Source organism: Saccoglossus kowalevskii, chromosome 12 (genome assembly GCF_978046115.1).
Source record: "Saccoglossus kowalevskii chromosome 12, keSacKowa6.1, whole genome shotgun sequence".
Taxonomy (NCBI): Eukaryota; Metazoa; Hemichordata; class Enteropneusta; family Harrimaniidae; genus Saccoglossus; species Saccoglossus kowalevskii.
The window spans coordinates 16,164,365-16,191,588 of record NC_140652.1 but is presented as its reverse complement, the minus strand read 5'-3'; the positions used below and the strand labels follow the sequence as shown (position 1 = coordinate 16,191,588).

Genomic DNA, 27,224 nt, shown 5'->3' with positions numbered 1-27,224 from the left:
TAATCTGAAAAAGGACATTACTGGAACATTTTCTGTTGGATTCCATGTAAACATATTATTTCATGGATAACTTATACTAAAATTAAAAATTTTCTAATATATCATTTTTTTGGCATAGGTCACTGAACAAAATTTTGAGATATGATGGAATAGTAACTGATTGTACTCTATTCAAAAAATGCATTTTTGATCAATTTTCAAGATTATTTTGTGGAAAACTTACCAGTAGTCTGGTGACCATGTATTTTTTCATCAGAATTCTGAACTTACAGTAACCCAACCCTTCTTGCTGGATTTTGAGGATTTTGAGTATTTTTTTTAATGGTAGTAAACTGCCTTTAGTTAATACTTAGTGAAATGACAGTGTTATTTTGTTCACTGTTCTCTACAGGAAAATGCATCAAGCATATCTGCTATCGGTAATTTACTTAATTTATTGTATTGTATTTTCAAATAATCCAAGCATCTACTTAAAATGCTTTGGGAAGAACACTCACTCACACATGTACTTTTGAGAGAATTATTCTTGATCTATGTTTGTACATTGCAGGGTAAATCAGCATTGTGGTCTCATTTATTAGCATACCAAGATATGAGAGTTAGAAAAGACTCATCACCGGATCCAAACTTTTTAGTTCCAAGTAAGACTGGCATTATATGATTCACGGGCCATCAGCTGTAACTTTACTAATTTGTGTCATATATAAAATATATCCAGTGTTTTCTTGAAATCATATCTCCTTTTTCCAATATTGTATTTGATGTATTACTTGTTTGTATTAAGTCAGCCCTTGTTCCTATAAAGAAGCGATGTACAGGAGTCAAAATTCCAGCAGGAGAGCTTTGGCTTTATTGTACGCCCCTTGAATACTGTAGATGTTTGACACCCCCCCAAACAAATTGTGTATAAATAACCCTGAATGTTTGTATATTGAGTAATATTATTTTGTGATAAATCACATAATTTTTTTTTCGTGAAATTGCCCTTATTATATAAAAAAAAAGGAAATTCAGACGATATAAATATTCTTTGACTTTTGAATGGACGTGCTGCAATTGAATGGTGAAGTTACAGCTGCTGGGTCTACGTTGTTGCTTGTTTTTCACCAGAGAGGGCAATATTTGGATAACCTGGTACACTTGTACCATCTTTTGAAAATTTGTTTAAGAATTACAAAATAACTAGGTTTTTTGGGGGGATTTCTTCAAAGATTGTTGTGTGGTTGAGTCCTCGTTTTCCCTTCACACTATATTGTATTGTAAGCGCTGCATGTTCCTGAAAGCACCGCAGTCGTCACGTAGCTTGTGTTTGAATTTTGTGAACCATGTATTTTACACATGTTGCATACGTTGCATGGGACCCACACTGACCACACTGTTGCATGACTGGTGATTCAAAGCTAGGAGTCGTCACCATAGCGTGTCGTTGTTTACAAACAAGGGTCTATCCATGGGCCTATGCGTTTCTAGCGTGCGTTGTTATCGCCGCTTGGGACTTAATTCCTGTGTGTACGCAGGTGACAACCCTTCGCTTTAAGTATGCAAGGAACAATATTTGTATTCTACGGAGCATGTTACAATTCGTCATCAAATGGGGATCACCTTGGGTATAAGATTAAATATTGTTTTCACTTTTATTAACATTAACATGGAATTCGTTTCAATACCTATATATCTATAGCACATATGGATTTTAAGCCAATAAGAAGATTGCTTTTCTTCTCAATTAAATCGTTTTTTTATTCAGTCTAAAAAAAAAATATATGTTGAATGTTTTAAAATTTATTAATTGTTTCCAATTACATGCATATTATTGCTTCTATGCATCAAAGTTTGATTTGGATCCGCAAAACATCTTAGCAAAAAAAATTCTCCATTCCATCCAATACCATGCACTTCAATGGTATGTTAGAGTGCAAACAAAAAGTATGCGAGATGCACAGGTTTTCAAACTGGCGTTCTCAATGAGGAGAAGCATAATCTTTCTTTTTGTTTATTGAATAAATTGTGATTTGTGATCATGATAACAATAAAGAAATACATGAAACATCTTATTACAAATTGAAATATTTAACGAATAATTATGGTGATATTTGAAGTGTGGTCATTCTGGATTATTTGCGTTATATTTATGTTATGTTCTCTGTATTGTGTTCAAGTATTATATTTGTATTGTGTTTTTCTCTTTATCTCAATACTTCACCTATTATCTACTGTGGCTGATCTTTCCCCAAAATGCTGTCTTAATGTTCAGTCAACCCTGTTTGTGCAGTTTCAAAATAAAAAACAAGAGTGTCATTCTAAACCAACTCTAGAGGGTGCTCACTGACCACTATGGAGCAATGTATCTCAACTTAGGGGGATTTGATTGGTTAGAATGAATTCAATGTTTGTTTTTCATTTCTTTTCTCTGAAGTCAAAGCCAGTACTAGTTTACCTTTGGATTGGTTAAGAGGTGCTTTCAAGTTCAAACTTTTTCAAAGTTTTGTCAAAGGTATTCCTATGATAACTATAACTTATTGTTGTTATATTTTTCTTTTTTATTTAGCTTATTTATTTTTTGCTGATCCAGTCTGAAACTGTCTTCTAGTCCTGTCTTGTTTTTTTTTGCATGCACTTTTCCTTTTGGGTTATTTAGTTTTGAGAACATTTCCATTGTGAACTCTACCTTCCCTGTCCCCTATTTGGTGCGGCCCTATTTCACTATTGTCTACATACATTATACCAGGGAGCTGTAATGATTACAGCTCCCTGATTATACAGAACAATAACACTTTTATTTGTTAAGCTAAAGGAGCTTATTTTAATTTCCAAGCCCCCTTATGTCTTTGATATTGATATTGTAACAGGATATACATGTACAACTGTTCGAACACTGCTGTCAGTATAGTGTATTTGTGTTGCAATACATAATACATTGTAACTTCCCTTATAATTATTTTCCAGTGGGATGCATTGTTTCAACTACAGATAACCCTTTGAGATGTGAAATGTTTGTGTGATATAATTTTCCTAAAATTTCTTTGTTGGATAACATTTTGAATCAATAGGACATACTGGACATATTGCTGTAGGTCTTAACAGTAATACAGTTGTTTTGAAATAATATGTTAAAATTATAATATTAATGATGAACCAATTGGCATAATATTTCCAGGTATTTATATACTTTGATTTATAGTTTTTCAAATTCTCTTGATTTTGAAGTCAACTTGTGGAATGTTACAAAAGTTGATAATGGTGGTAAAACGTTGTATGTCAACTGGATCATTGCATCAAATTCTATTGAATGGGTTGACGTTAGCGCCATCACTTGTTATAATGCAAGACAAAAACTTACAAAAACAATTAACAGACTTTAGAGTCGTTTTTCTCAAATTGGTTCCTGGTGTATAATCGTGGAATACAACTAGAACATATAGTTTTGATATACATTGTAGTATGCTTTCCATGTTGCTTGTTAAGTGTATGTTAATGGTATTCTGTGTGATTGGTGTTGTCAGTATGGTGTGCAGTATGTCTGTACAGCATGGTTTGTTCAGTCACCAGTATAATAATCATTTAGCTCAGGAGCAGAACTCCTAAATCACATGACTTACCTCTGATAGTGGTCACCTGATTCAAGTCACATGACTAACATGTTTGTGATCACCTGATTCATGTCACCTTAGACACAAATTAACAGCTTAGAATGTTATTCGTTGCCATTATTGTTCCATGTTACCAATCCAGCACTGCCCCCCATCACGTTGTGTCAATAGTAAGTTATTTTAAACAGTACCAGCTCCCAAACAAAACCGTCCTCCAGTACTCAAGAAGTGACTGAACCACCTCAGCAACACTGAGATGAAATAACTAAGCAAATCTTGTTTTTTCCTTCTTCTTTTTCCAATTTCTTCTCTTCTCCTCATTTTATTTTTACTTCATTGTTTTGTGATTTTCTCCCACTAAGTTGAAGCACAGTGGAAGCAATGTAAGAATACTGATGAACCTAATATATACTTTGGTGTACCGTCAATCATGTGTTGTTTTGATATTGATATGTTTCTAGATCAACAACCTGTCTACTCTGCTAACTGTACTTCTCCAACATTTAAATGTATGTGACTTTTTCATTTTTCTCACATCCCAGAATCAATCTTTATAAACTGGTGAGGTTTAGGATTGGGGTCAGGGGTAACTTGTCAATTGGTTCAGGATCGGGTCATGTTGCTGAGCTAAGGTCATGGAATCAGGGGTTACCTGAGAGTAATGTGGTCTTTTGAGAAGGGTCTTAACGTTACTTTTTTAGGGTCATGAAATAGGGTCTTAGCCCCAATATTGGCACTTTATAAGCAAATATGTCATACATATTGAACATGGGGAACAAAACACATTGAACAAATGGTGTGTTTATAGTTTCATATAATAAACATACATGACTGTAAAATGCTCATCACTCTAACCTCTTAGATATTGTTACATTCGAATGCTCATGCTGCCACTAAAACAGGTTTCCAGAAATCACGTCTGTGTAGTACAGTGCAAATTTTACCATTCTGTAATAATAAAATACTATTTACTTTACAAAAGTATTTTTAGTAGGTTTCAATGATTACATGTATGTACCATAGTGTTCATTGGTTTCAAACATTCATTCAGTGGTATCGCTCACACCCAAAGTTGTTCCATTATTCCCACAACTTTGTCTCACCATATTGTTGTCTCTTTATTAATGGCTCTTCCCTCTATTTAATGGTCATTATGAGCCAAGATACATTGTAGATTGATTCTGGGATTTACAGAAAACTTTCTCTTCATGTCATCAGAAATAATTCTCCCTGGACAGAAATAATGTGTTTTTACTGCCATTAATCACTGATTTTGTTTGAATTACCTAAACACATAATTAGTATGCTACTAGAATAGACTGCTTTCTACATTCATACCTAGCTAACCTGATGAACCTAAACCGACAATACCGAGTCAGATTATGGTGTAATAACACAAACTTGAAATCAGTTTGGAGTGCCACTCATACAGAATTGATCATTTATAACTTGTAAATTATATTTTTGAATTGAATTATTCTGAAATAAATTGTGTGAAACAGACAAACTTAAATAAATACATGTTTTTGATTGAGGTTTTACTAGTAACAAACACGCTCAGTAACTCCAGCAAGCTCCAGTAACTCCAGCAACAATCTGATTAAAATCTGATGTAGTGTACGGGCTTTAATTATTTTGGCTATAAACTTATTTTAATTTTATTTTTTATTACTTTTGTTATTAATGCCATTTTATTTCATTATTTTACTTTGATTTTGATTTTTTTTAATTCTGCCCTACCTACATCTGATCCGACGCCTATGTAAGTCCCGTTCAAATCTCGCGTAAGTAACAGCCAATCACAGCCCCCCTTTTATACAGGCTGTCGGTTGCTTACTTTTCAGTGTATACGGGCAATCTTTCTGTACATTATATTTTGCCCACTTGAATAAACCATTAATAGAAAATTGCTAGTATATTTTTATTTGCAAAAGAAATTCCACAGCATTTTACAATTTTTGTCATTACATTGAATATTTGTTCACTTCCAACAAATGTGTACACTTCCAGATACATCTTCGCCAGCCAAGGTTCGTTCATTCAGTCATCGCTTCAATTTTACATCACTGAGCATAAGTATCTAGAATGGAAGCAAAAAATAAGTAAATCGTAATGATTAGAACACTGTAAACAGCTATAGTAAACAATGCAAACTGATTTTAAATTGTATAACGGTCACCGGCCCACGGCATCGACGCAGAAAATTGGAGCAAACATATATTTCCTGATCAATTGCGATGTGTTCCAAATAAAAAATATTTTATTCCAGTCCAAATCAGCTCAATTACTTTAATAAAGAGTTATTGTATAATGTACAAAATGTTGATACAATTTGATGAATTTTTACAGCTTCAATACCGTAGACGATTTTGGCCCGATCGTCAACAAAACATCACCCGTCTCCAGGGCAGGCGACTGGAAAAAGACACTGGTGTTCGGTCGAACCGGTGGAAACAAAATCGTCACTCCCAGAATAACTATGCGAAATAACGATCTAAAGTCGAACCATTCGAGCCACAATATTAACATAAAAATGACTTTCGTTGCATTTGACAATGATAAACTTACCGAAAAGCCGTGTTATTCACGGTCGCTAACGTCGGTATAATCCGCCATTTTATTTGAGTGTGTTTGCCACCTGACTCTGCCCGGTGACGTCATCATGTGCGCTATAGAAGGAGGTCTGTGATTCGTTGACTAAAATCGTCGATAGTGGGTCTCGTTGAAATCTCGTTACATAGGCATCGGCTCAGATGTAGGTAGGGCGGAATTAAAAAAATCATCAAAATCAAAGTAAAATAATAAAATAAAATAAAAGGGCATTAATAACAAATATAATGAAAAATAAAATTAAAATAAGTTTATAGCCAAAATAATTAAAGCCCGTACACTACATCAGATTTTAATCAGATTGCTCCAGCAAGTGTGTCATGCTACCGGTATATAGCCAATTGATTTCTAAAAGTTTGAAGTTGCACTCTGAAAACATTTAATTTACTGAGGTTTGGGGATCATTATTGACAGGTTTGATGGTCTGAATTTGTGCGTATTCCCCCAAAATGAGGATTTAAATTGATGCAGCTTCTTTCACTTTATGTAAGTTGTAGAAATATTGTTGAACGAAATCTTTACTCGACACATTGATACTACACACATTTGAAATTCATTAAAAATAGTACAGAATGCTTTGATGATATAGGTAACTTTATAGAAACAATGTAAACAAAGTGTCTTATCAACCTCCATAGCGTCCATAATGTTGAAGAGCAGTTTTTTTATCTCAACTAAGGGGGTCAGTTTAGCAGTCTTTCATCCCAACCTAGGGGGTCAGTTTTGTATGGCATTTAATCTTTCTTCTTGCTGTCTCTATTTTACACCACTTTTGTAATTAAAACTTCAAACATGTCACTGAAAAGTCTTTAAAATAGCTACCTAGGGTGTTCTTGGTTTTTAGCAATCTACCTAGGGTGACTGGCTTTCAATTTTCTCTAGGGGGATCATTTACTTTTACCATCTACCATGATCTGGCTACTTGGAAATTTGATAATGAAAACAGAATTTTCAGTGACATGTGACAATTTATGTAAATATATACATCACGTTATTGCTGTGCTATTTTATTTTGCAAATTTGTTTTAAATTAAATATTGTTAAATATTTTATGTTATATTTATCATAATATAGAATTATGAGTCCTAATATTTTGTTACTTATTGCTAATTGTATTGTGCTGTGTTCTTAGCTGTTCTCTTTTGTTTATTTATTAATCAATTAATTTGAACTTCAGGGGTTACATTGATACGGAACAAACGGCAAATAGGTGTGAACTTGTCATACCTAACTATGTACATACAGTACAGTATACATGTATAAGGAACTTAGCATTCAGCTGGCTTAAACCTGGCTAAGCTTGCTTTCAAAACCATCAGATGCAATGTAACTAAATGTATGGAGTAATTTGCCTAAATATGTCGCACCACTTAGGTAAATACTGCAACAAATAAGATTTGTTGATGACAATGATAAACTCTTTGAAAGTCATAATTTTTTATGAAACGGCAAAACCAGCTTGAGAGTTATGGCTCAAACTGTACTGTATGATACAAAGGAGATAGATACTGAGTAGAATCCCCTTGTTTATGGATACCTAGTCAAAAATACAAACAAATGAAAACCCTTCAAGTTTGCCTTACGTTATTGCTGAGCAATAAATCTGTTGAGCCATACATTGTTGTGATATTGTTATGCTTTGAAAATAAACTTTAATCTACAACACATGTATGGTGGTCAGCTTCCCTGCTCCAACAAGACACCTTAACTTCTTCATCATTATTACATTGTAGACAACTTTGTATGTACATTATGCAATCCTCTCTTATTTTATCCCTAGTAACACATCTTTACTGTCATCTCATATGCACCTTCTATTTCTTTAAGTTATAGTTCTTCAAATATAGAACAGAATAATGGCAACTCAATCTTTAGGTTGTGATTATACAAGTCATTATTTCGTTCTACATTTCTGCCCTGCAACACTAATCGAGTCAGTGTTATTCAAGTTGTAAAGTGCAAATTGTAATGTTGCTTTGATTTGACTGATAGATTTGAGTCCAGATTCCCCATTGCTTGGTCATAGACGTCGTGGCAGTGGTCTACCAGATCCAGTATTACCACCAGTGCCTACAGATCTAACACACGACATCAGGTAAGGTGAACGTACAATCATCGCAACTACCATACTTAGAAATGCTGGTAGTTGTCACCATGACCATGTGTAATTTTGATGACATTGTTGCTTTTAAGCTGTATCCTGCAGTAAAATGAGCCATAAAATAAGTTGAAGGTTTATGATTCATGCGTGTCAGAACTTTTCGCTCAATGACTACCAGTCAATGACTAGCCTAGGGAGTATGAAATATTCCATGTTCAAAGTTCACTTGGACGTAGTGGCAACAAAAATCATCTAAATTTAAAAAAAAGGGGGGGACTATAACACCCAGGTACCAGAAATTACTTTTCAATGCAAACTATCCTATGGGGATTTTAAGAAGGTCTTATTTGAATCTTTTGTCAGAAAGTTCCATGTGTGATTGAACCTGAGATGCTCAAAACTCAATTTTATGGAAATGTTTTGTAATGTTCAGCTGATTACAAACAACTTCTGACTCGAACTTCAAAAGCAATGAACAAAATCGTGATTTTCGGTAAGTCGCGAGCCTCGATAAGTAACAGTTTTGCTTGCGACACCTGCGACTTAGTGAGGGCCATTGTATACCCAACATTACAACTTTAACAGACATTAGTATGGTGTGATGTAGTTATTCAAAGCCTGAATTAGGATTGTCATGAATCTTGTAAATGGTTGCCATGGATGCAGGGCATTTGCTATAATAATACCGAATCATGTGAGATTATAGTGATGACAAGTTGAGCCATGAAAAATAGAAAGATTTTTTAATTGGTCCACATGAGAGCGATATAATGAAACATGGAAGTGAAAACATTCTTCCAATTCCAAGAGTCATTTGGCATGTTAGGAAGCAACAATGATGTCATTTGTTTAAATTTTCTCCAACCAGTAGGATTTATTGATGTCTGTTCATATATTGATTATAACTGGCATATGTAAAATGTCTAAATAATAGCAGAAGCAAATTATGCTAATCTTGGATGCAAAATGGTTCTTGCAAACCAGTCACTAGTGGCGTTCAGGTTAGAGATCTCGGCACGTGCCGAGACTCGGGACCGTGCTGAAATTTGTGTGTGAACAGTCGGGACCGGGTCGGCATGTGCCGAAAAGAACTCGATTTTGGTCCCGATAGATACTTGGGACCGAAACTCTGCACGTGCCGAGATTTGCTGTCTGAACGCTCGGCACGAGCCGAAATCACGGCCTTGGTGGTAAATTTAAGAAAACATAAGTTGATTCATACTAATATGAAATGACGGTGACAGGAAATTCAGATATACTAGTATATGGTCGGATGCTGTAAGGAAAGGAAATGAATGCAAACCGTCGTCAGCTACATATATTTATGTGCTGCTGGAACTGCTATTTTCCTGCAATACTACATTGACGTGAAAAAAATAATTGTGTTTCAAATCTTCTTTGCCGTTCATGTGCACGATGGCTCGTAATAAACACCATAGCAACAAATGAATATAGTTTCACTATGTGTTAGGGCCAACAGATCGACGAATGAGGGCGTGATTTTGGCTTGAGCCGAGTCAGTCCTAAGTGGGTCCCGAAAAACGTGAACGCAACTGCTGTAATCCCTCTGCAAATACAACGGATTAAAAATTTCGGCACGTGCCGAGTTCCTGTAACGTGAACGTAGTAACTGTTTTCGTGTACACACAAAAACTTACATAGCAAGTGGTTTAATCAGAACTAATTCCTAATTATCTCGTTTCAGAAAAATCCAGTCAATGAAGGATGTAAAGACTGATGTTGGATATGCCAGGGCATGGATCAGATTGGCACTGGAAAGGAAATTATTATCGAAACACCTTAAAGAGCTGCTATCTGATTATGAACTTTGCAAGTAGGTGTAACAATAATATACCCATATATCAAGTGTAAACTTATGCTAGTATAAGGAGTTACAACCAGAAATTACAACCTTGACTTTTTAACTAGAATTAATGTTCGCTGTTTTCGTTGAAGGAATAACTCAGTGAAAATAAAATCCAGCAGATTGTACCATTTTTTAGATATTTTACATTCAACTTGTCAGAAATCAGTAAAAACAATTTCATACAAACCACCCAAAAAGTCTTTTTAGCGAAAATGATTTCCAGCTAAAATAAAGTATTTTACAGTATAACACCATAGAGCTTAGTATGCTATAGGCAGTCACTTTTGTTTACGTTTGTGTGTATGAGCAGTCACTGGTTGGAAAGAACTGACTGTTCTCATCCAAAAGATATATTATAGAGGTATGTATGGGTACCTCAAAAACGTATCTGCAGATGAGTTGTGCAGGCACACAGAAGCCACAACACTGATGTCTGCATAAATAAATACATTATATGATGCTGCTATTGATAAATATACACGTGTCCTAGTTAGTAAAAAAACTTATGGGGAATGTTGTCACAGGAGATTGTGCTGATCAGTATAAGGCAACATTTGTTATCATACAATTGTAGCCAGTAATGAAACAAATTGATTGCTAATCTTTCATGGAAACCCTTGTATGCTCTAACCATAGTTTCAGACAAAAAAAATGTTTTAAAATTACTGATTCAATAATTCTGCAGTGCATTTTATTTTGACTCTGACTTTGTTTCTTTCACAGGAGTCGATATAAGAGATACGCTTTTCTGAGGTCGGACGATGAAAAGGAGCAATTTCTATTTTACTTACTATCGCTGAATGCCGTAGATTATTTCTGTTTCACAAATTCATTTAACACAACAAGTAAGTTAAATAATGTTACATATCATTTTAGATCCATTATTGGATATTTCTGGGATAGACCCCCCCCCCTGTACATTATATAAAAAAATTAATAGGCCAGGCCTTCATGGGTGCTGCCAAAGTCCTAGACTGACCTATTCGTGACAATTTTATTGTTTCATACAATAATTCCTTTCAAATGAGTTTGTAGAACCACTCACGTTGACACGAAATTACATATACCAAAACTTGTCTATGTTGTCACCACACCCTCTATGTTGTCACCACACCCTCTATGTTGTCACCACACCCTCTATGTTGTCACCACGCCCTCTATGTTGTCACCACACCCTCTATGTCGTGGTGATCAATATGCTAATGAGTAGAATGGATTGTAAGTTTTAACCAATATTAAAGTAAGGCAGCTTTTGGTTTGATCTGTTCTATGCATGCTTGGCCTGACACAGTCTTTTGCACAAGCACATGTCTACTTTTTACTCTTTTGGAAGTTTTCAACTCCTGAGTTCCATAACACCACTGCATATCATGAATAAGTACTAGCACTGAATATGTTGCAAAATTGACCAGTTGTGTTAGTTTTGCATCAAACGACGATTTAAGAAAAAAAATTCTGACATTGCCACGGCTGGCCCATGTCTACCAAAGACCCAAAATGGAAAGAAATAGGCTGTTAATAGATTCCACTCAAGGGAATGCTTGATTAACATCAATAGCTGTGTTTATGTATCTCATATGTGAAGTTTCAGCATAGTTTAATTCAACATTTAGCTGGTTTTAATCTAGCTTAGCTTAGCTTAATTTTAAAAGCATTCAGCTAAATACTTTTCATATTTGGGTCTTCCAATGATTAACAGCTTATAATAGTCGCACACCCTTCCCTCATAAACAAAACTTGTCAAGTACCAAAAAAAATTAGCGATGTGATTTTTGCACACAGTAATTGAAATTACCTTTGAACCCCTCCTTCTAAATGAAGAGATTACATTTGCTTTGAACATGATTACTATGTTAGATACTCCTGGCCAGCATGAAATCTACTATGTGTGTCAATGAATAAATCGTATGTTATTACAAGAAAGCAAAACCCGCTGAAAGCCAGCTTGGGAGTTAATAAGTTATGTCAAGATATTCTGTAATTGCACCACAAAGTTAGAGTTGGCTTCTAATGGAGCATCTAAACGAAGAAAAAAATGGTGAATTTTTGGTTCTCAATTATTCATAAACATAGGTGCGACTTCTATTAGGAATGTGGCTTTTAATACAGATTTTATGTAGTGGTAGAATTTAAGTTTGCTGCCAATTTATCAAATTTTGTGTATTTGTATTATAGCAATGACATACAAGGTGCTATTGTTTGTGAGTCGTAAATTCAATTCAGCGACAACTGCCAATCCGTGGATCAGTGTTGCAGGGGAACATGGAGATACTGGTATCATACAACTACCAAAGAATGCAGTGGAGCTGACATTTGAGGTGAGATATCACATAGCTGTGGTGAAAAGTGTAATAAAAGAGAAGTTTCAAATACTAGCAAGAAATTGTTTTTTTCAAAATGGAGAATATCTCCAAATGAGTCTATATTGTTTTCATGCCAGTGCTTTATTTTTATTTTCAACAGTAAATTTGTTAGGGGTGATAAAATTAGATTAAAATATTGGGAGAATGTCCTCCTAATCTGACTTTTATCGTAATTTTCTTTGTATGAAGAATTGTTGAATATTGGTGACCTACACGTAAAATCAACATAGAGTTTGCTGTCCGGCAAACGTGCATGGACAGCATGCATTCTGCATTGTCATAAAATGATCTCTGTGTCAGGAAATTATGTTATACTAATTAAGACCTACATTTGTTTTTTGATCTGATGGACTTTCATAACTACTAGGTCTCAGACCAAAATAGCTATCGTATTTGCTCTATTAGTCATGTACTGTAAAGGGGTATTTATCCTTTTTAATGATCAAGCATATACAGCAAATACAGTTTTAGGTTAATATGCAGTTTTATTGGAGATACGCTTCAAGTAAAGCAAATATGGCAGTGTCCTTCAAAGTAGACAAATATTTTTCAACACAATATATATTAGTTTGATGGTTCAACCTCATAATTGAGTGCCACCTGAGAATATTGAAGTTAAAGCTCAAGTTGGACCTTTTAGCAATCACTTTCATGATATAGCAGCTATGAATTTTGAGTCCTGATATTAAATTTCAATAATAATAAATAGCAGCATTGGAATATTACCAGTTTATGTTTTACAAATGAAGTACCGGTAATCAGACAGCATTGCAAATTGTGTACTAGAGTTTTAGGTTAATATGCTGTTTTATTGTTCAAAAGTAGACAAATAGTTCACCCTCATAATTGAGCGCCATCTGAGAATATTGAAGTTAAAGCTCAAGCAAGTTGGACTTTTTAGCAAAGTCCTGAGATTAAATTTCAATAATAATAAATGGCAGCAATGGAATATTACCAGTTCATACTTTGCAAATGAAGCAATCAGACAGCATTTCAAGTTGTTTACAAGAAAACAAGTTGATTTATAATATTCCTGCTTTGTACAATGTCGTCGTTTGAGATAATTCAAGTTATTATTATCAATAAATTGATATTTATATTGCTTTCAGCATCGAAATCTTGGAGTTCTGAGTACCGTTAGAATTGGACATGATAACTCTGGTATATCACCAAAATGGATGATTGATTACATCTTAGTTAGAAATGAATTGACTGGCCACACTTTTAAGTATGTATAATGTATTGTAACATAAGGTACATTGATAACTGCACACCTTCATTAAAATACATATTCTTCTACATGTAAATGTGGAAATACATTATAAATCTCAAAACACAAAATCATCATTTCTTGGTTCTGTATCACCAATGGTATACATGTATAACCTATAACAAACAAGAATACAATTCTTATAACTTTAGGTTTTCATGTGGGAGATGGCTTGGTAAAGGAGTGGATGATGGGAGTTTAGAAAGACTACTAGTTGGGGAGCTCATTCCAACCAATATGGATACGGAAGACATTATGACGTCATGCAGGACACCACCATGTCAAAGGTCGCCGGTGACAATTAGAAAAAGTATGGGGACGCCGCAGAAGACAACAATCCCACAGATACAGGAAATGTTGACTGACGCTGTTAATAATATTGTCAAGTATTTTTATAAACCAGAAAAAGAGGTGAGAATCATTCACTTCTTATTATAAGGGAACGTATCTATAAATTTTCAGAGCAATGTTCCATCATGTATTCAATGTTGTGAAAGCCATTTATGGTATGCTACAAACCAGAGTTGTCATTGTTTAAAAATAGATTTATATACTGTTTTGGATTTAGCCAACTCTTCACCAGACGGCAATGCTGAATACTGTAGAATACTTTATTTTCGCTTGCAATTTATTTTCGCTATTTTCGTTGACGGGATGATTCCGTGAAAATAAAATCCAGCGAATATACTTTTTTTCCTATATTCCACACTAAGCGCATCAAAAATCAGTGAAAATAAATTACAAGCAAAACGCCCAAAAAGCCTTTTCAGCGAAAATTAATTCCAGTGAAAATAAAGTATTCTACAGTAACATTTAAACTGGTCTGCAAAATAAGGATGTCGAATGTACCACCAATGACGAACACAAATTTCAAACCATGAAAAATTCTAAGTAATCAGTCATTTGAAAACATGCCTTCATCCATAGAAAGGTAAATTAAAGTACCGGTATGTGTTGTAGTAGCGTATTTTAATTTGCTACTAAAGTCTGATAAAATTACATGATTGTTTTGTTTTTTTTTCACCATTTGCCAAGCAATTTGGCAATCGGCTAATTAAAAAAATATTTAATTAGCCATTGTGCCTAGTAAAGTAGAAGCTTGTAGTAGAATACTTGTATGTTGTTGCGAGTGCATACAACAAGATTAGTATAATGCTTATTTTAATGGTTTCAGAGAGGCAGCCTGACACTTTTACTGTGTGGAGAGAGAGGTCTTGTTCAGTGCCTAGATCAAGTTTTCCAATATGGTTTTAAATCAACAAGGTTATTCAGAAATAACTTTTTCATCTGGGATTTCATTGGTGAGTATTCACAGAGAATAACTCGGATCTCATGGTTATATATTTAGTCTCCGAAATGTGTTGAATCAACATATGTGACCTGTAAAACTACTGTATATAGACTTCGAGGTGACTAAATAGACCTGTGTGACTACAGGAAGTACATAATAATTTTCAGTAATATATGATAACTACTAACTGTTATTATAATACCTAAATTAAGGACGTCGTCCGAAAACAAGGACTTATTGACTGACCTTATTGCATGTGTGTGTATGTATGTGCCCAGACCTATATCTTTGGCCAATTACCGGTACATTCATACTTCACACATACATATACATATGCACACCAATTTGTTTCACGATTTGATTCAAGATGGCCGAATGGTGACCATTTTCGTGTTGGAAAATCATCAAAAATCAAGCATTTTTGGCATTTCTTGAATCTTGGTTGTTTATGGATGGATTTCATTTGTACTTGGTACATACATTAGATATTATGGGTCACTGATACACGTCATTTTGTTTTTCAAATCACAATCAAAATGGCTGACTGGTGGCCATTTTGTTTTAATTAATGCTGTTCCAGAGCAATATCTCTCAATATGAACTTGTTTGACAATCAGATACACAATGACAGAATGTCAATCGTTATTGTGGAAAGAATCATCATAATCAAGCATCAGCTTTTGAATCCATATCTCTGACATGTTTATGTTCACACTATATTACTATAAACAAAACTATACATCTTAATTTTGATAACTAACAGGGACTGTGCCATGCATGGCTTGGGTTTAGATGACGAATGACCTATGACAACAAAAGAGCTCATATTACATCAGCAATAATGTCATGTGGCTTCAAATTCTGACATATCCAGTTGAGTCAAAGCATATATACAAAGCAGAATTTGATACATTGAAAAAACCTGTCAACAAACAAGCTGCTCTTTGATTGGTCAGAATGTTAGTTTTCAGAGATGGGTGGCCAATCAGGCACAATCTTATAAGTAGCTTTGCTATTTGACTGTCCTCATTTATTACCATTGCAGAAAAAGTCAGCACATACTTTGAGAGTGTTGACAATGATGATGAAGGTAAAAGAGGTCCTCAAGATGAAAGACATGCAAGGAGAATGTTTTGTCATTTTGTGAAAAAGATCAATAACACATCAAATAATATCGGTAAAGATGGAAAATTTCAGCTGTTAATGTGCCTTGGAGTCAGGTTAGTATGTTATCTGTTAGCAAAGCAACACTTTCTTCCATGTATGTATTCCAAGATGCTGAGTTGTTCAAGTCACAGACATCGAGTTATCATACATTGAGTTACACAAATGACCATGCCTATTTTTTAGAAACACACTTTTGAGAAACCACGCCCAAATTGTAACTTGATGTTCAATTAACAGTTCAATTAGCAAAACTTCGAGTTACAGGCAATATATATTTTTGTTTTTGTTGAACGTCCACTTTTAGTAGCTCAACTTTATTAAAAAGTTACTAAACCTCGGTACGGCAATACAGATTTGTTGCTTTGTTTAATGTTCAAATTTAATAACTCAAATTTAAATTAACTGATAACCGAACTTTGAGTCACAGGAAAACAAAAAATTAAACAACATAACAAATTTATGTTGCCCACAGTGTTCGAAATTAACGTCGGTCCGTCGGCCTCACGCCGACAGTGGGTGTAAAGGGCCTAGAGGTGTGAAAGACCATCAGTCCTTGTGACCGACCATAAATTTATATTTAAAAAAAAACGTTCCATTATTTAGTATGATTGTAAGACCAAATATATAATAAATATCGATAGTACCGGTAACTCCAGAATTGTTTCAAAATTGCGTTTTCTTGCACGTTTGATCAACAAATGGCATCACTCATCGATCTAGGCATACGAGTCATAATTCAAGCTCGCCGAATGATCGCGAAATGCGCCGAACGTGGAAACTGTAACAAACGATCTGATTGGTTGTAGGCCGATCAAGCCTCTGATTCAAACAAATAGAATTCGCGCTTACATTTTATGTTCCGCCATCTTTGATTTGCATCGAACTCGCTGGTATCAATAGTTGCAGAGTTACGTCTACATCGAAGTATGTGGCGATATTTAAACTGCCAGGAGCCTGCTGCTAAACGTGTGAAAACTACACAAGGAAGGCATGACAAACAGCTTGAATTCGAATGGTCCAGGCGTAAAACACGCACATTCCAAGTTAGCTGGCAGGCGGAGTTCAAAGACTGGTTACTTTTTGATAACAACAAGGCGATGTATTGCCGGCCTTGTCAAGGATCCTACGGTTAGCTGTCGGTTAGTAAGATTGTGAACACGATGTAAAATACATGTCAGATTCAGAGTCGGCCAGTGATCATGTTTTTTCTGAAGATTTTGATGAGTTTAGTGACGATGAAAGAAATGATGATGACCTCTTTGAGGCTACAGATAATATATCTGATTAATTATTAAATAAAGGTTTTGCAATTGCAAGCTTGTATTATCCGTTTAGTCTTTGTTTGTTAAATATCAGAGCCTACAGTTAGCTAGAAGGACCTACAGTTTTAAATTGACATAGGTCCTTCGGGCCTGTAATGATTTTCAGTTAATTTCGAACACTGGTTGCCCATAACTCGAAGTTCGGGTAACAGTTAATTGAACATCAAGTTATAATTTTCGCGTGGTTTTGCAAAATTGGGCGTTGTCATTTTTGTAACTTGATGTTTTCATAACTCGATGTTTGAAACTCAAACATTTCAGCGTCTCGTATAATCCTATATTTGACCCCCTAACTGATTAAGTATAAAGCATGCAGCTGTACTTTGATTAAAATTTTAAAATGGTTGGTCTATATAGCGGCCAAGTAGATTGTGACGTCTACATACGAGTAATCTGATAAATAGTATGATTCTAACTGTGTACATATAAGAGAGATATTAAGTTTGGGTCCTGTGGTTGACTGCCCACTCAGCCATAAAAAAAAGTACATACTGCCGACTTGCCAGACCCAGGGGATGTAAAACTGTCGATCTTGTGTGCTGTTCCTGTCCTTTGTGTGCATAGAAAATCATCCTTGTCATAAAAAATAGCGGGGATAATCACAGAATGACCTCTATAAATAAAGTCGAAATGAAAACACAAAACGTAAGGAGCATATTCCTTTGGCCTATATGGAAGCCAAGTGAGAGTACCATGCATGTTCGTAATTCATGCATGTTCATGTAAGAAATTTTGTTTCCCACTCTAATGTTTACTGTTATTGTACTTTGCAGGGATCATCTACTAACTCTGTGGATTCCCCAGATTGCATCCACTCCAGTCACTTACAGTATGTATGAAGACAACTCTTTACTCAAAGACAGGTCATCTGTTGTGTTTCTAGTACAGATTATAGGCGCATTGAGGGAATTCAATGTTACACTAGAAGCATCTCTCATCAAAGGTCTAGATCTATAAAAAGTATCCATGGTGATACTATCATGTGATGCTGATTCACTAATTAGAGACTTTGAAATCAGTTATTCATGATTTGTGTAATGCTCATTAACCAATGGCGGTCATGTGATGTCATTCCAGCAATTGCATCACAGGAAATCAGTAATACATGAATTATGCGATGATCGATGATGAAAATGAGTAAAAATGTGGGGACTTGTGACGAGTTGAAGCATGCCAAGAATGCACTTTGAAATTAATAGTAATCACTGCAAGACATTGATATGAGTGTTCTTTATTGTGATCAAGTTGTTCAAGAGAAAGATAAAGTTTTGTTTTTGTAGTCAGCCGAAGACATTTCATTAATTACAGACAAAACCATAGCAATATTTAGTGTTACTTATTGATTGGATTGATTTAGTTCTGATCTCAACGACTTGACTTTTATGTGAGTTTGGCTTTTTAGTGACATGGTCTATAATATATTGTATTGAAGATAGATTGAATCGTAAATTACGATTACCATGCAAGTAAGAAATGAAATTGAGGAAATGATAGACCAAACAATTCCTCCATAACAACATAATCTTGCCCAATAAATCTAGGAGAGGGCAGTATAACACTGTTATTGATGAAGATTATGTCGTTATGTACATCAAACTAGTTGAAACTTTACTTTAATAGACACCGTTGGTATCTAATATTTTTATTTTTGCTTTTTGATCACTTTACTGGAATGTGCTGAAGGCTTTTGAAAAAAGTGCCTACTGTTTGTGAGTGTTTAGGAATGTTATTTACTGAAATTTCAGCGTGATTTGAAGTGGGAAAATCTTAATAAACTAATTGCTTACTAATAGAGCAAATACAATATCTTCATTGATTGTTGCCAGAGGGCACTGTATTGTCGGATGCCGCTTTATAATACTTTACCAGATGGAGTACAGGGAAGCTTTAATATGTTTACACTAGGATGCTGCACTAGAGGGCGCTTCAATATAAAATTGCACTGGAGGGGGTTTCAATATTAAATTACATTAGAAGGTGCTTTAATAATATATTACACTAGAGGGCGCTTTGATGTGGTATTACAGTCGATAGTGCTTTAATATGAGATTACACTAGAGGGCGCTTCTATATCAAATTGCACTGGAGGGAGTTTCAATATTAAATAAAATACATTAGAAGGTGCTTAAATATATTACAATAGAGGGCGCTTTTATATGAGATTGCTCTATAGAGGGCGCTTCACTGTGGTATTATTGTAGAGGTGCTTATATACGAGATTACGCTAGAGGGCGCTTTAATTTGAGATTGCACTGGAGGGCGTTTCAATATTAAAATACATTAGAAGATGCTTTAATATACTGTGAAATACTTTATTTTCGCTGGAATTAATTTTCGCTGAAAAGGCTTTTTGGGCCTTTTGCTTGGAAGTTATTTTCACTGATTTTAATGAGTTTAATGTGAAATATAGGAAAAAAAGTATATTCGCTGGATTTTATTTTCACGGAATCATCTCTTCAGCGAAAATAGCGAAAATAAATTCCAAGCGAAAATAAAGTATTCTACAGTATTACAGTAGAGGGCGCTTTTATACGAGATTGCACTATAGAGGGCGCTTCACCATGGTATTACTGTGGAGGGCGCTTTTAAATGAGATTAAGGTAGAGGGTGCTTTAAATGAGATTACAGTAGAGGGTGCTTTTTATATGAGATCACTCTTAGAAGAGAGTATCATATTTACATATGTAAGTTTTGTTATAGGATTACATTAGTCAGAAGTAAGGGATCACCCTTTCAGGGTGCATCATTGACTGACATATATATTGTCTAACACCAAGGTAGTCCTTCAGTACAGTGCCCTCTCTCATGTAGAAAGAAACTCTTTAAAAAAAAAAGTAGTTATGAATTTGTAGGAATTCATAAACATTTACATGAACCAGTGTGATGATAGTTTAAATCTGTTGGTCATAAATTTTGCTGCAAAGATAAATTCTAGTGATATTATACTTGTATGTCATGTGTGGTGATTCAGAAATCTAAGATAAATGACCTGGTACGTGAAGCTATTTTTATGCTATTTGTGTATAAATGTACATAGAATTGTTAGAGAATTTACAGAGAAAAAAAAAATCTTTTTGTAAAATATGTTTTGAATAATGAAAGTGCCTAGCTGCTTGATAGATGAATTCATGACTTCAGTAAGTCAGCCATTCTAATAACGTACGTCATCACACCGGCCTGGCTCTGTTCACTGCCATGTGAAAGTGGGTTAATTGGTCCCTTATTTTGACTCCTGCAAACAAACCTTGGCAGTCTGATTTTCACTGATGATCTTTCGGCAGTCAGACGGCGTGGCGCCTGGTTGGAAATTAACATCTGACACTGAAGGCATGGATTCGAGGATGTATGATAGATAACTCAGGGTACAATTCTAATTTATAAACATTGACTTAGAATTGTATTTACTAAATTTGATATAACATTTTACTACTATTTGCAAAATATTTTGTGGAAATAACCAATTTTTTGATTATTTAGATTTCCAGTATAACTGGCAAAGTTTGGTTTAAATCTGTTGTAATAGAAATAAAAAAAATAGCTTTGCTGGCATTGTGAATTTTCTTGACTAGAGATGGAGCTGTATAAGTTTTGATGTAATTAGCAATGAGATTAAGGATTGCTTTTAATTTTCAGGTTTGTTATAGTTACAAGATTTATTGTAAAATACTTTTACAGTTTGCAGTAATATTGACATTAAACAATTTTGATATGATTTATTTCTCTGCCATTTGCTGTTTTTAAGTAATAACTTTTACTGAAATATTCTTCTATATTGTAGAATTAATATTTTTATCTTTTTTTTTTTGAAATAATTATGTTCCGACTTTATGTGTTTCATAATTTTTGTGTTCATGTATGTCATGTTATTTTGTGTTTATGCCACTTGTTCATGGAATGTACATCACATGAATAACACATGTTCATTGGATGTATATCACATGATTATCAAATGTTCATTGAATGTACAGCTCATAGCATTACTTGTGCACGGCATGTACGTGTTTATTTTGTATTCTCTGTTGTGCAATGATAATGGGTGAATCATTCAAAATCATGAGTTGAAGGAGAGTAAACATCCTGCCACAATGGGCATCAAAATGTATCAGTTACATTCATTTTCCATGTCCCTCTACCTTCTTTTCAAGGTTTTTAGATGGTCTGCCCCTAAGTTGAATTAATCTAAGATATAAACCACGCAATGGTTTTAAACTGATTGGGTCAATGCTGGTGACTGGAAAGTTCCCAAACAAATCAGTTTCAGCTATCTGCATCTCAAGTTGTTTTTCTCCATAATGGTATGATTGTGGTACATTATAAATAATAAGTGTGCAAAGCAATAATAACAGTCTGTTTTGATGCAGTGGCTGATTTTTAATTAAAATATGAATGAGAGTTTTTTCTTTGCTGTGACTTGATTGTAGAATCCTTATCCACAACATTGTCCCATATTTCATTTAGTTACATGTATGGTATTATCAATACTCAAGTCGTATTGCATTAATTATTTTTCACATACATAGCTCAGTGACCGTTGCCCATCATGGATATGAACGTCTTATTCTAAACTAAATGATGAATTTGTGTTTGAATCATGTGACATTCATGAATCACTCATAGCACCTGTTATTGAATAAGTTAGTTTGACCCATACCAGGTTATAATCATTGCAAATAATCTTCACTATTCAACAGTATTTTAAATTCTGTATTATATTTTATTGAATATGAGCAATACGGTTGATTTACTGTCTTATGTGCAATTATTTTTTTGTATAAAAATATTTCATTTTTTTTTTGTCATTTCTCAATAAATATGCTGCTCTTTTCTTTGTACACATTCTATTGTAGTTTAATTTGAGGTTGTTCTGTTTCTTGGTAACCCCATATTATATGTACTTGCGTTAGTGATGTGCATTGGTAATGATCCTAGGGCTCTGGACTCTATGTTGAACACATTTCTAGCCAAAGTGGTCATCAAGTTACTACCTGTCATGAAAGTCTGATCTACCATTTATGAGAACTGCAGTAGAGCATTAGCAAAATTTGTTTTTGTTTTGCCATTTACCACTAATAAATATAGCTTTTGATGAACTGGTAGAGTGAGCCCTGGTCCTATCCTTGGTAAAGTGAAAAGTTTCAACAGGCTTCACATGCAGTATATATTTGTGTTTCCCTCACAATGTCACTGGGTTATGCGTATAATTTTGTCTACTACTACCTTTAAACTTGGAGTAATTCAATGACAACATTTTTAAGGATCCAACAAGGTGTGAACTAGAAACCTGTTGAAACTGAACACCCCTGCCACTATATAGGTATGAAAATACCCCTATCAAAACAAAACCCCTCTGAAAACTCAATCCACATTCAGCTAAAACATGTTTCACTGTTTTATATGATTCTCTGAACTCTAGTCATGCCAAGCAGTGCATCAACCAAGGCATACATAATACATAATTTTCATGGGTAGAAAACAGAGAGCCTTCAGCAAACTTATTGAATATAACTACAGAACTATATTTTCAAGATGGATGTTAGAATAATACATATTTTAGTAGATTATCTGTGAAGCATTTTTTGGGGATATGTGATCCCATCTAGTCAGTAAAGTAACAATACTGTTGTTGTTTTGACTTTTTTTTTTAAATTTTCTTCACTTTGTCATTTTCAGAACCGTTTAATAAAATATAAATCAGTTCAAACACCTGTGTGTTTACCTTCATCCACCCACTCCTCATCCCCCACCCTATCCCCTAACTCCTTCCACCCTATTCCTTCCCCAGTCAGCACACATGTATATATGAATCATAGTCACAAACACTTATCCTGTTTACCTTTCTTTTGGCCCTCTCCATACTAGTCAAGAAATGTTACCTAAATTTGTTGTCATTTACCATGTGAATTTATTCAAACGTCATGAAGATTGGGGCAGTCACACTTTCATCTCTGTGCCAAATATCAGTTGATACAGTGTATGTGGAAAACATACACTGTCATCCATTGTTTGTTAAATTAGCATGTTTGGATTAGCAGCCTTCTATATTTATCAACCAATCAATGGTGTTGCCCTCCCACTGACTGTAGAAGCAAAATCAAGACAATATACAGACTAATATGGAAAGGATCAAAATACCCATGGAATAATAGGAAGGCAACTAAGGGTATTTGAACTATATCAGAGGTGGCAAATTCGCTACATAACGTATTTGATATTGTCAATTAGGGTGTTTTACGTTGACCTGCATGTATGTATATTCTAAAAATCTTATGCATCAACCAAGGTCCATTCATTCACCATCCCCTAAGTATGTTTACATAAAGTTGGTGAAACCATGGTGAAATCATGTAATTTGGGAAATGATAATAAATAGGACCCATAATTGCGCACTGAGACCTATACCGGACCTATTTAATCAGCATGGTAACATACCAGCAATATTAAGTTGTGGTCGCTTCGTTTTGAGGTAACGCAATAAGCTGCTTTGATGACTTTAGAGGGCGCTTCAATTTCAGATTCAAAAAAGCATGGCATTTGAATATTAGATTGCGCCAGGTGTCGTTTCAATATTAGATCGTACTTGAGAATGCTTCAATCTGAGACCACTTTCTTGGATTTCGAATCGGAGGAGATACAGCATTTCAAATACACGAGCATATCGGATATGGTTCACAGGCATACTGGCTATAGGGGGGGCAACATAAACTTTCACTCGTGAAGTTATGCTTGCAGGCATCACAGGCACTCAGAAAATTTTTTGGATAACAAGTCATTGTTAATGACACTCCCCTTCCCAAATTTTGTGATCTGACATATCAGATTGCTGCTGATGAAGTCATTGAGATTAATAGGAGAAATTATGATTTAGTGCTTTTACACGAGAATTGGGCAGTCATATTGAATCAAATTACAGAAATAATGTTCATGTTGATGCATCTATTGGTATACTGTCTTTGTACAAAATTTAAACAGAAATGTTCATTGATTCATGGGAAAGTAGGCATGGGTGTCATAAAAAACAAAATGGCCACCAGTCAGCCATATTAGTTTGAATCACAGAAAAAATATGACATGCAACTATAACCCAATATGTCTGATCATCATACCAACTTTGATCTAAATTGGCCTAGTCATCTCTGAGCAACAGCTCCTTACATGTAAAAATGACGATTTAGCACTTTCACATGAAATTTGGGCGCCAGTAAGCCATATTGAATCGAATCACAAAAATAATGATGTTGTTGAAGTATTTATTGGTATACTGTCTTTGTACAAAATTTAAACAGAAATGTTCGTTGCATTCATGGGAAAGTAGGCATGGGTGTCATAAAAAACAAAATGGCCACCAGTCAGCCATATTAGTTTGAATCACAGAAAAAATATGACATGCAACTATAACCCAATATGTCTGATCATTATACCAACTTTGTTCCAAATTGGCCTAGTCATCTCTGAGCAACAGCTTCGGACATGTAAAAATTAAGATTTAGCACTTTCACATGAAAATTGGGCATTGGCCAGCCATATTGAATCGAATCACAAAAGTAATGTTGGTACAAATGTATCCCTTGGTATACTATCTTTGTACAACATTTAAAAAGAAACGTTCTTTGCATTTAAGAGAAAGTAGCATGGGTACCATGAAAAACAAAATGGCCGCCAGTCAGCCTTATTTGTTCGAATCACGAAAAAGATATGACGTGCCTCTATAACCCAATATGTATGATCATCATACCAACTTTGATCCAAATCGGCCTAGTCATCTCTAAGAAACGGCTCCGGACATGTAAAAATGACGATTTAGCACTTTTACAACGTTTCTTGGTATACTATCTTTGTACAAAATGTAAACAGAAACGTTCATAGCATTCAAGAGAAAGTAGCATGGGTACCATAAAAAACAAAATGGCCGCTAGTCGGCCATATTTTTTTGAATCACGGAAAAAGTATGACGTGCACCTATAATTAAATACGTATGATCATCATACCAAGTTTGATCCAAATCGGGCGAGTCATCTCTGAGAAACAGCTCCGAACATGTAAAAATGACGATTGATTTAGCGCTTTTACATGAAAATTAGGCGTTGGTCAGCCATATTGAATTGAATCACAAAAATCCTGTTGGTGCAGATGTATCTCTTGGTATACTATCTTTGTACAAAATTTAAACAGAAACGTTCATTGCATTCAAGATAAAGTAGCATGAGTACCATGAAAAACAAGATGGCCGCCAGTCGAATCACGAAAAAAAATGACGTGCACCTACAACTCAATATGTATGATCATCATACCAACTTTGATCATCTCCGAGAAACTGCTGTGGAGACGTTTAGGTATCAGAAATAGCAAATTTTACATCCAAAATGGCCGCCAGTCGGCCATTTTTCTCTGATCATAAAGTAAATTGACACACATATGTAATACATTATGTATTGTCTTCACATAAAGTTTGAATGAAATCCGTCAATGGGTGTCCGAGATATAGCTCCGGACGTGCGGACGTACGGAACGAACCCAAATTAATAGTCTCCGTTTTCGGACTTTGTCCGAACGGGGACTAATAAAAGAACCTAAAGTAGGATCGGTATACTTAGTCAGTCGCCGGTACATTCATCATATTATATGAGTAGTCGTCGAATGTAAAGTATACCGACCTTACTTTAAGTTATTTTTATTATTCAGGAAACGTCAAGTTTGGAGCGCCTTTAATTTGAATATGAGATTGCACGAGAGGGCGCTTCAATATGAGTTTGCTATAAAGGGCTTTTCAATGGGATTCTTTACATGAACCTACACTAAGTAAATTAAGCATTTCCTCAACACGTCCCGTGAAGTTGTTCAAACCATACGGACTTTTATGCTTTAACACTTAACCTTGCAACCAGGTTTAAATTCATGCTTTGTTATGTGTGTGTTGTGTGCATTATGATGAAATTGTTTTCGCGTATCTGTTAATCGACTTAATTAGCTGATTATTAGTGACTGGCTGTGTTATGTCTGTCATCGTTTAGGCAGGCGAGGTCCTGGACGGAACTCGACTCAGTGATTTGGAACTAATAACTTATTTCTGACAGTTAGTATTCGTAATTATTAATGTAGTGAACCATTAATCAAAAGATATGACGTATTCAGTACTTAGTGTGATTGGCTTTATGATTGAAGGTTACGCCCTATAGTCTTTTTTCTGCTTTGTAATTGGTTAAGGTTTTGAAAATGAATAAAGTTGTTTTAGTTGGTCTTGGCGAGTACAGCACGACAGACGCAGTCCAGTCCTGGAGAGTCTTGGGCTAGTCTTGGGCCAGCCTTGCGATAGTCTTGGGGACTTTTCCCCAGGACGCTGGGTCTTATAGAGTGCTCGACTGATCGACTAAGACGAGAGTTGAACGTATTTCGCTGTGTGTGTCTTATTTGACTGTAAAGCTTAAGTGACTTTCCCGATCCCGTACCTCAAGGGGACGCGATAGAGAGACGAAACGAGATTCCCCCCTGACACGTGTGGAGACCCCACAGGAGAAGATTTCCCCCCTGATAGCATTCCAAAGACACTTTTAGTTTCCGGTTTATTTGCTCTATATATAATCTGGGAAATCTCATTATTTTCAAGATGGCATGTTACAGCTTTGTCCATCAAGTTTTGCATCTAGCT

General features: G+C 35.0%; 1 protein-coding gene and 1 long non-coding RNA gene across 3 annotated transcripts in view; one reads left to right on the top strand and one right to left on the bottom strand.

Annotated features, from left to right (window-relative positions):
- LOC100369328 (DENN domain-containing protein 5B) overlaps positions 1–23,282 on the top strand; it is an 86,708-nt gene extending 63,426 nt beyond the window's left edge. The window contains exons 11-21 of one of the 2 annotated variants that reach the window (XM_085506446.1): positions 551–641; positions 3,953–3,973; positions 8,193–8,295; positions 10,007–10,135; positions 10,892–11,013; positions 12,344–12,486; positions 13,641–13,759; positions 13,954–14,212; positions 14,976–15,102; positions 16,138–16,312; positions 18,355–23,282. In XM_085506446.1, the coding sequence (XP_085362572.1) occupies positions 551–641; positions 3,953–3,973; positions 8,193–8,295; positions 10,007–10,135; positions 10,892–11,013; positions 12,344–12,486; positions 13,641–13,759; positions 13,954–14,212; positions 14,976–15,102; positions 16,138–16,312; positions 18,355–18,538 (1,473 nt within the window). In that variant the 3' untranslated portion in view covers positions 18,539–23,282. The remainder of the gene's footprint in view (positions 1–550; positions 642–3,952; positions 3,974–8,192; positions 8,296–10,006; positions 10,136–10,891; positions 11,014–12,343; positions 12,487–13,640; positions 13,760–13,953; positions 14,213–14,975; positions 15,103–16,137; positions 16,313–18,354) is intronic. The other variant, XM_085506447.1, reaches the window with a different exon arrangement.
- LOC146735568 (uncharacterized) lies at positions 5,498–6,498 on the bottom strand. The gene is made up of 2 exons (XR_014931230.1): positions 6,159–6,498; positions 5,498–5,670 (listed from the first exon to the last, which is right to left on the bottom strand). It is a non-coding gene; the product is annotated as an uncharacterized LOC146735568 (long non-coding RNA).
- Positions 23,283–27,224: the final 3,942 nt, after the last annotated feature.